At 41.0% G+C, this 10,000-nt stretch overlaps 1 protein-coding gene across 7 annotated transcripts in view; it reads left to right on the forward strand.

Moving 5' to 3' along the window:
- LOC135112022 (uncharacterized) overlaps nucleotides 1–10,000 on the forward strand; it is a 243,415-nt gene that overhangs the window by 212,417 nt on the left and 20,998 nt on the right. For all 7 annotated transcript variants that reach the window (XM_064025865.1, XM_064025860.1, XM_064025859.1 and 4 more), the window contains one exon: nucleotides 5,779–5,956. In XM_064025865.1, the coding sequence (XP_063881935.1) occupies nucleotides 5,779–5,956 (178 nt within the window). The remainder of the gene's footprint in view (nucleotides 1–5,778; nucleotides 5,957–10,000) is intronic.

Consider the following 10,000-nt stretch of genomic DNA (forward strand, 5'->3'; position numbering starts at 1 on the left):
GGATTTTGGGATTGGGGGAGAGGGACGTTAGGAAATATTCAAAGTTTGGGATCGATTTGCTGTGGTGGGGTGTTGTGGGCGTGGAGGGTTGAGAGAGAGAGAGAGAGAGAGAGAGAGAGAGAGAGAGAGAGAGAGAGAGAGAGAGAGAGAGAGAGAGAGAGAGAGAGAGATTTTCCCCATAACTTAGATGTAAAATAAAAAAAAAAATCACTTATCCCTTATACCTTGAAATACAAAAACGGTAATTTTGCCAGAAAAAGAGGGATCAACGAGAGAGAGAGAGAGAGAGAGAGAGAGAGAGAGAGAGAGAGAGAGAGAGAGAGAGAGAGAGAGAGAGATGCAGGTTCAAAGGAATGTCGAGTGATCTTTTTTTCATTTCCATCACGAAACGAAGCAAAAACAAAAGGAAAATAAGAAAGTCTCGTCAGCTCCCTTCCTTCCTTCACGTGCGTTCCTCCCGTGAGTCACTGGCGAGGGATTTGCTGGCAGAGAAGCTCACGGGATTCCTGGAAGGGCGCGTGGCGATTGCATTATGTGCCCTAGTTCTGTGTATACCTCCCTCATACTTACATACATACATACATACATATATATAGTGTCATATTGTACTGATCCCAGCTTTTCTTTTTATAGTTTCTTATATTCGTACTTGGATTTTTACTTGTATAGTTTCATATTTTTATACATGCATGAATATATTACTGACTGGAGTGTCTTTTTTTATTTCCTTATATATTGTAAGTGCATTCCCTCCTTTATTTATACATACAAACATACATACATACATACATACATACATACACAGATACATCCACACACACATATGCAATTTTTTACTACTGCTTATCATTTTACACCACATACATACATACACACAAACATACTTACATACATGCATTCATATATTCACTCATACATATCATCCAATATAGAGGTACACACACACACACACACACACACACACACACACACACACACACACACACACACACACACACACACACACACACACACACACACACACACACACACACACACACACACACACACACACCTGGGCCCATCCATCACCTTCCCACGCTGGCCAGGTAAGCAACACTCCTTCGTTTTTTTTTTTTTTCCCTCCTTACCTGTAAATCAATATGAGGTGCGCCGGGAGGGAATCTGTTCACCTGTAATGCAGCTTGCGTGACTTACCGCTGTGGTGGGGAGATGCGCCCCTCACCATCACCACCACCACCACCACCATCATCACTACTACCACCACTACCACTATCATTCATCACGTCACAGTCTTATCTTGGTGTTTTTATTTATTTTCACTATTTTTGTCATCATATTTGTCATTACTGTCACTATTATCACGACCACCATCATCACCATCTTCATCATCACTACGCCGATCTTTGCTTTCTTGGGTATCTGTATTTTCATCATTATTGGTATTTTATTTATCATCACCATTGTTATCTGTCATTATCTTCACTATCTGTGTCATTACTACCTATTCAGCCTTTACTTTTCTGAATGTTTGTGTTTATTTTCATCACTATTGGTGTCATTTTTATCATCACCATTATCTGGCACCATCATCACTATAATACATCACCACTATCTCATCATTCACCACCATTCAATCTTTACTTTCCTGTATATTTGTATTTTCACCATTATTTATCATCACTACCACTACCACTGTTTATCACCACCATTGTCATCCACCATTATCATCACTATCTTATCATTCACCACCATTCAATCTTTACTTTCCTGTATATTTGTATTTTCACCATTATATATCATCACTACCACTATCACCATCATTGTCAAAACCACTATCATCACTATCTTTCATCACCTCCACGTCACCTTTACTGTTTGTATTCATCATTTTTCACTCTCACAGCTGCTCTTATCCTTCATTAGTGTATCAGCTAACTTATGTAACGTCCACACTCCAGTAGTGAAATATTAGATTTTTGAAGTTCCTGTATCCTACCTTCACTAAATATTTTACATTTACGAAACATTAAAACATTTTGCTTTTAAACATTTATCTCCGAAAGGTAAGGCGTGTAATATTTGAGGGTTTTAAGTTTCTCTCTCCTATCTTGACTAAACATTTCACATTTACGTAACCTCAAAATATTTTACATTTCAATATGTAACACCAAAAGATAATAAGAGTGTTATGAGTAGAACAGTAGAAAATAATAAAAATTTCATCTGTTATTGTTATTACTGTGACCACCACCATCACCATCACCACCACCATAACATCAACAACAGCAATAACAAAAACAACAAGATTACGCTTCCCCAAGTGGTCGATGCCTCCTCTCAATCCCTCCTTCCCTCCTCTCCTTCACTTCTTCCCTCCTCTCTCCTTCCACCACTTCCTCCCTCCTTCGCCTCATTTCTTTTCCCTCGCACGCAACTTTTCCCACGTGTTCCTCCCATTCTTTCCTTGTTTCCTTCGTTTTCCCTTTTTCCTTTCTTCCTCTATCTCTTCTTCCCTCTTTCGCATTCCTCTCTTCACTTTCTTTCCTATCTCTCTCACTTTCATCCTCCTAACTCCACATTTTCCTCTCTCTCTCTCTCTCTCTCTCTCTCTCTCTCTCTCGTCTCTCTCTCTCTCTCTCTCTCTCTCTCTCTCTCTCTCTCTCTCTCTCTCTCTCTCTCTCTTCCTCCACTCGTTCCGCATTTTCTTTTCATTCTTGCCTCGTTTCTTTCCTTCACTGTCTTTCTTCCTTTTTTTTCCTTTCTTCCATCACTCCATCTTTGGCCTTCTTTCCACTTCATTTCTTTCATCTTTCACTTCCTTTCACACACCTTTCACTTTTCCTCCTTTCTCTCCTGCACTTCCTCTCCTTTCTTCCACTCCTTTTTACCCTCTACGTAAATATTTCTTCTCTCTCATTCCTGCCATCTCCATCCACGTGTCATTTCCTTCCTTCCTTCCTTCCTTCCTTCCTTACATCATCTCATCTTCCTCTGCTTCTCCGTTCTTTCCTTCCTCGTACCTTTTAACACTTGTCCTCCTTATTTACTTATTTTTTAACCTAATTTTGATCCTCCCAGGAAAAGCATGGAGCAGCACGGGCAGTTACGAGATAAAAGACTAGGGATAAAAATAGACGTGGTATATTTAGCAGAGGGAAAGGCTGGGAAGGCTCGCATATTTACCTGTTACCTGGGCATTCGTGGCTTCATTGATTGCACACTGGCGCCGCTGAATCGAGGTCATATGGCGCCTTTTTGGGTGGAGATAATGAAGGTCTTGGTGGTGGTGGTGGTGGTGGTGGTGTTTGTGTTCTGTTTTTTTTGTAATTGTATTTTTTTATGTGGGTCTCTCTCTCTCTCTCTCTCTCTCTCTCTCTCTCTCTCTCTCTCTCTCTCTCTCTCTCTCTCTCTCTCTCTCTCTCTCTCTCTCTCTCTCTCCTCTCTCTCTCTCTCTCTCTCTCTCTCTCTCTCTCTCTCTCTCTCTCTCTCTCTCTCTCCTACATATTTATTTATCCAAACATCAATCTATGTATTTCTGTCTATCTATATAACTACATGTTTGTTTACTTATGTCTACCAACCTACATACATGCCTATCTACCTATCTGGCACCTGTTTATCTACCTATTTGTCAACTTATTCATCCATTCTTTTTTTCTCTTTATTTACATATCTATCCATCTTTCCAATTACCCGCTAACTTATCTATCCATACTACTTATTCATCAGTCCATCTATGTACAGTCATGGTTATAAGTTGCGTTTTGCTTCGTCGCCATTATGAATCGTAACCAGTTCTGATTCTCTCCTCCCCTCACGACGCACTGTTCTTCAAACCTTCGACCTGAACGACGAAGCAAAACACAACTTATGCCCGCGACTGTACCTCCCTGCACCAGCACATACCTAATTCAAAAGCACATCTACACGTCATCATTTCAGCAGCTCCTTCCCAGACGTCGCTCATTTGTCGCACCTCCCGCAGCTGTGACCTTCTGAGCTAATCACGTCACATGTTACGTCAGCAGGAACACCTTACTCCCTCAATCTTCCGCCCCTGACCCATCTATGAATCTCAGTCTCTGGCCATGTTCCTGACCTACTTCTTTCAGCCTCCATGAATAAGCCTCACCTTGAATGACTCATTAAAGCGTCTTACCTGCGATTTATTGAGTTAACGCGCTGAGTCCCTTATTTATTTATGCGTGTGGCTTTATTTACTCACGTTCAAGATGGTTCAGTCATTTCGCTGCATCCTTGACACAGATTTGGAAGTGGAATGTTGGTGGGGAAGGGATGGAAGGATTGAAGGAGTTGAGTGTGGTGAAGTGTAGGTGGAATGTGGAGGTAATATACTTAAAAGAGAGAGGTATGTATGTAGGTGGTTGGCGTGACGTGGAGGTAGTGGAAAAGAGGAGTAGGAGTGGAGAATGAGATAGGTGGAGTTACAGAAATGTAAATTGAGGTGGTGGAGGTTAAAGAAGAGGAGGAAGAAAAGGAAGAAGAAAAAAAAAAGGAAAAGAATAAGAAGCAGAGAGATAGATGCAATGTTAGTTCCAGTTAGAGGCGGTGGTAGTGGTGGTGGTGGTGGTAGTGGTAGTGGTGGTGTCAGGGGTAGTATTAGTTGCGGTGGTGGTGGCGGTGCAGTCAGTGTAGCCAGAAAAGCTAATACTCCTTTGTTAATGCAAGGGAAGGCAGTAGTAGTGGCGGTGGTGCATGGTGTAGCCAGTGTGGTGGTGATGGTGATAGTAGTGGTGGTGGGGGTGGTGGTGGTGGTACATTATTCACTGTCAGCCAGAATGATGAGTAAAGCTTCACTAATAAAGTTATTCCACTCCTTGGGATCTTAATATTTAAATGCTGCAACCTCTTACTGCAATATTTTCTTCTTTTCACTCTATTTGTATATTCATGAATGCAAATTGTGGGGTCGTTTTTTTTTTTCCATTTCTTTTTTATAATTTTGCGGGTTCGAATTTAACGCCGCGATTATTAAGCAGATTTCACGTTTTCAATGCACATTTTTCATAATATTTTATACATATTTCCGTGTCTGCGTGTGTGAGGGAGGAATCTGAATATTGAATTTCTCTCTCTCTCTCTCTCTCTCTCTCTCTCTCTCTCTCTCTCTCTCTCTCTCTCTCTCTCTCTCTCTCTCTCTCTCTCTCTCTCTCTCTCTCTCCTTCGTCAGCCAAAATTTTAGGTTATGCATACTATAAGAAAAATATTTCATGACCTTTACTATACAAATCTTGTATGACCTTTCTTTCTCTCTCTCTCTCTCTCTCTCTCTCTCTCTCTCTCTCTCTCTCTCTCTCTCTCTCTCTCTCTCTCTCTCTCTCTCTCTCTCTCTCTCTCTCTCTCTCTCTCTCTCTCTCTCTCTCTCTCTCTCTCTCTCTCTCCTTCATACAGTAAAAAATATTCCATCACCGTCATCACACAGACGAATACTTGGGCTAGTGAGGACGAAGGGAAAACAGTCTTCGTAGCTTTGTTCCTTTATAAATAATATGTACAAACACTCTACCTTATTTTCTCCGTTCTCGTATTTTGGATGAGTCTGCCCTCCATTCAACCATTCCAGCGCTTTACTGTGTGAGGGAGCTGCATACCTCGATACCTAGTCAACTGTTTATACCTAGTCATTTGGTTGCCACAGCTGTCCAGACACATTGTGATTGCCACAGCTCACCACCTCAATAACAGACATTAATAAGTATACAAGTAAGAACATAACCAGGTAACAACACTCCCCTAACCTATTTCTCGCCCCAGGTGGTCATTCAGCTGGACAAACCCCTGAAGGTGCGTCGTCAGGTGGGAGTGGCGCCACTGGGGGAGGCGAGGGGCGTGAATGCCAACAACAATCTCAGGTTCCGTCGACAGACCTCCAGGGTGATCTACTTGGTCCCTCACCACGGTGGCATCTGGACCCTTTGTGTGGGCCTCTCAGGTGGGTGGCTCTGGGTGTGTGTCAGTAGGTGTGAGTGGATGCGCTGGTGTTTGGATGGGTGGACGGATGGTTGGTGGATCGGTGTGTGTCTGTTTGTGTTTGTTTGTGGGGGAGGCGGGGTTATGTGTGTGTGTGTGTGTGTGTGTGTGTGTGTGTGTATGTGTGTGTGGGTAGGTTAGGTTTGACTAGATGGGTGGGTGTGTACTTGGATGCGTTGATAGATGGATGGGTGTGTGGATGTGTGTATAAGGGGGGGGGGGATGGGGGTGTAGGTGACCAGGTGTATGTGTGTGTTAGTGCGTGTGTTTATCTATCTGATTGTTTTTTTGCCCCATTCTATCTTTCAGATTTACAGGTGATTGTTTGTGTGTTTACCTGGTTGTATTCTCATAGGTATTATAGGTCGGTGTGTGTGTGTGTGTGTGTGTGTGTGTGTGTGTGTGTGTGTGTGTGTGTGTGTGTCCTTACTTAGTTCTATTTTAGTTTTTTTATTCTTCTTTATTTATTTATTTATTTATTTATTTATTTATTTATTTTATTTATTTATTTTTATTTTTTTACGAATTGAATCGATGTCGTAATGTCCTTATTTTAAAACCAAATTATCGTATCTTTCTTCAACTTTATGTACGTCACTTCCTCTGGCAATAATTTGTAGTGACTTTTTTTTTTTCCTATTTTCAAGTTCATCCTTTTTTAAGTTATACATAATCATATTTTTACTATCCATTTGTGTACCTTTCTCCGGTAATAATTTCCATTGACATATTTACTGATTGTGGAAAATTTACCCACACGACTGTCGCATCTCTTGATTGTCGTTTCATTTGTTTTCTGCTTACAAGTTTTCTTTGGCTGTGTTCTCTTCATGTTGGGATTCATTACTGACACAAGACTTTTCCATGTATCGTCAAAAGTTTGTGTGTGTGTGTGTGTGTGTGTGTGTGTGTGTGTGTGTGTGTGTGTGTGTGTGTGTGTGTGTGTGTGTGTGTGTGTGTTTATCTACTTCTCTTACTCAGGGTCTAATCTCCTTTCGTGTGGTCCAGTTAACATATCTATGCTTGCCCAGTTATCCCTCACTTGATGTACACTCCTCGCCTCTATCACCTCTTCTCGTCCATTCCAGATAGCCTTATTTCAGAGAGAGAGAGAGAGAGAGAGAGAGAGAGGAGAGAGAGGAGAGAGAGAGAGAGAGAGAGAGAGAGAGAGAGAGAGAGGCTTAGACCTACACAACAGACCACTATTCCTTAATTGCTCGCGGTCATAAGCTTGAAATTTGATCTTGAGTCAATTTTTTTCGTGCGTCTTGAAATAAATGAAGCTAATTTTGTCAGAAGTGAGAGGGAATTAACAGAGAGAGAGAGAGAGAGAGAGAGAGAGAGAGAGAGAGAGAGAGAGAGAGAGAGAGAGAGAGAGAGAGAGATCGCCTTACAAACAGAGGAGAAAAAACTGTTTGCTCATTATGAAACGACAGATTTTCATTAATACTCTCTCTCTCTCCTCTCTCTCTCTCTCTCTCTCTCTCTCTCTCTCTCTCTCTCTCTCTCTCTCTCTCTCTCTCTCTCTCCTCTCTCTCTCTCTCTCTCTCTCTCTCTTACTAATGAGGGAAGAAGGTAAAAAGAAGAAAGAAGAACAGTGAGAAGCGAAACTGTTGCCACTGTTTGTTTCCGCTCGTTTTGTTTCCTCCTCGTTACCGTTGTTTGTGTCCGGAGAGAAAATGTTGAAGAGAATTGTTAAAGGGAAGAGATAGATGTGTTTGTGGTGGTGCTGAATGCCTGCTTACTGTGTTTGTGTGTGTGTGTGTGTGTGTGTGTGTGTGTGTGTGTGTGTGTGTGTGTGTGTGTGTGGATGTGTGCACGCGTGTTTGAAGTCTAGCCAAGGAAACAGAAAGGTAGTAATGTAGAAGGTTTTAAAAAGAAAAAAAAAAAGCTTACACCTGCATTTCCACCTTGTTATACCTGCTTTGCGTGTTACCTGGCTCGTAATGTAAGCAGGAGAAGGCGGAGGAAAAGGAGGAGGAGGAGGAGGAAGAGGGAGAGGAAGAAGAAGAGAAGGAGAAAATAAGGGAAGCATGATGCAGCAAACTAGTGTCGCATTGCTCATTAAGTATCAACATTTTCACCGACTTTTATGAATGGTATGATCTTACGTTAGAAAAATGAGCGAAAGAAAAAGGAGAATTTGTGACTCTCGTTTTATATAGTATGGGAAGAAAAAAGAGAAAGAGTTAGTGGATTTCGTTTTAAGTCTAGGAAAAAAAGCGAGAATTAGTGGCCCGTTTAAAATATAGAAAAGGGAAAGAATTAGGTTTTCGTTCTAATAAGACAGAAAATGAAGAGAATAAAGTAAGTTAGTTCAGTTTAGTTGTGAATTTTATGACCTTTCCTTTGACAAAATAAAAAGGATAAGTTCTTGTTCAGTTTGATGATGAATTTAATTATTTTACACCATAGAAAGAGTTAATTCGTCGTTTTTTTTTTTTTTTTTTTTTGTTAGTTTAGTCGTGAATATAAGATCAATGTAAGAAAGAAATAAAGGAAAGAAGGGAAAAATTTGTGATCCTCGGTTAGAAAATTAAGGAAAGGGAAGACAAATGTATGAACTTACGTCAAAAAGAAAGTAAGGAAAGGAAAAATATATGATCCAACGTTAGAAAGATATAAAGGAATAGAAATAAAAGGAATAAAGGAACAGAAGAAAAAAAAAACTCGCTCTCGTTCACGCTGCCAGCAAACACAACCCGGATTTATTAAACATGGAGGAAGCCAAAGCCTCTATTTCTGTATAAACTTCGAACTTTCGCTCCCCTCCCTTAGAAACGGATTTGAGGCTGCAATTCAAAAAGAAAAGGAAATGGAAATAGAAAATGGGAAAAAAAACCCTGTATAGCTCAAAGAAGGAAAATTTTTTGGACGACTGATGCATTTTCTTTAGAGGGAGAAAACATTGTATTTATGAAGCGCAGTTTTATTCAGTGAAATCCCTCGATGGTTCCAGCTAGAATTTCAGTTTGTTTGTTTGTTTGTTTGTGTGTGTGTGTGTGTGTGTGTGTGTGTGTGTGTGTGTGTGTGTGTGTGTGTGAACGACGTTATGTGTTGTATTGCTGGTAGTAGTAGTAGTAGTAGTAGTAGTAGTAGTAGTAGTAGTAGTAGTAGTAGTTCTTGTTGTTGTTGTTGTTGTTGTAATAGTTACAAGTCACAATAAATTACGATGATAATGATATTAACAATGATGACAACAACAACAACAGCAACAACAACAACAACAACAACAACAACATCATAAACAACAACAACAATAATAATGGTAATAGCAGCAATGAGTGGCGTGGTGGGAGGGCAGGGAGAGGCCGCGAGGTGATCGAAGTATTGACGGCGCTAGGCGGGAGGATGCTGAGGTGACAGGCGTAAACTGCGGGCGTGAGGAAGTCCCAGCACCACACAGAAGACAGACACGCGGACTGACACGGACACAACACCACGGAAGGGAGTACGATCGAACAGACAGACAAACAGACAGACGGACGGACAAACAGGCAGACAGACAGACAAGCAGACAGCGCCTTCCTTTACGTTTTAGAACTAAAAATAAAATAAATAAATAAATCGTTTAATGAAAGGAAATTGTAAAAGAATATGTATTGTTGAATGAAAAATAATTGATTAGGTTCCATAACAAAAAAGAAATGAAGTAAGAAATTGAAAAATGCCAACACTGGAAGTCTTTTTTTAGTTGAATGTCAAGTTTTCCTTTTTTTTTTTTTAATAAACAAAAGAATTCCAGTAAATATAATACCAATAACATTCCCTTCAGCACTTTAACAGGCTGTATTTTCCTTTTATTCCCAATGTTATACCCTATACAGTACCCATAACCCCTTCCCCTGCCTCCCTACCCACCTGTATCCACCTACCCCTCCCTCCCTTCCAGACAATACCCCTCAACCTCGATCCCCCACATCCTTACCCACCCACCCCCTAGCCACCCCACCTGTACCCCACCTTCCCCTGCCTTCCTTCCTACCTGTACCAACCCACCCCTGCC

This window comes from Scylla paramamosain, chromosome 23 (genome assembly GCF_035594125.1).
Source record: "Scylla paramamosain isolate STU-SP2022 chromosome 23, ASM3559412v1, whole genome shotgun sequence".
In the NCBI taxonomy this organism is placed as follows: domain Eukaryota; kingdom Metazoa; phylum Arthropoda; class Malacostraca; order Decapoda; family Portunidae; genus Scylla; species Scylla paramamosain.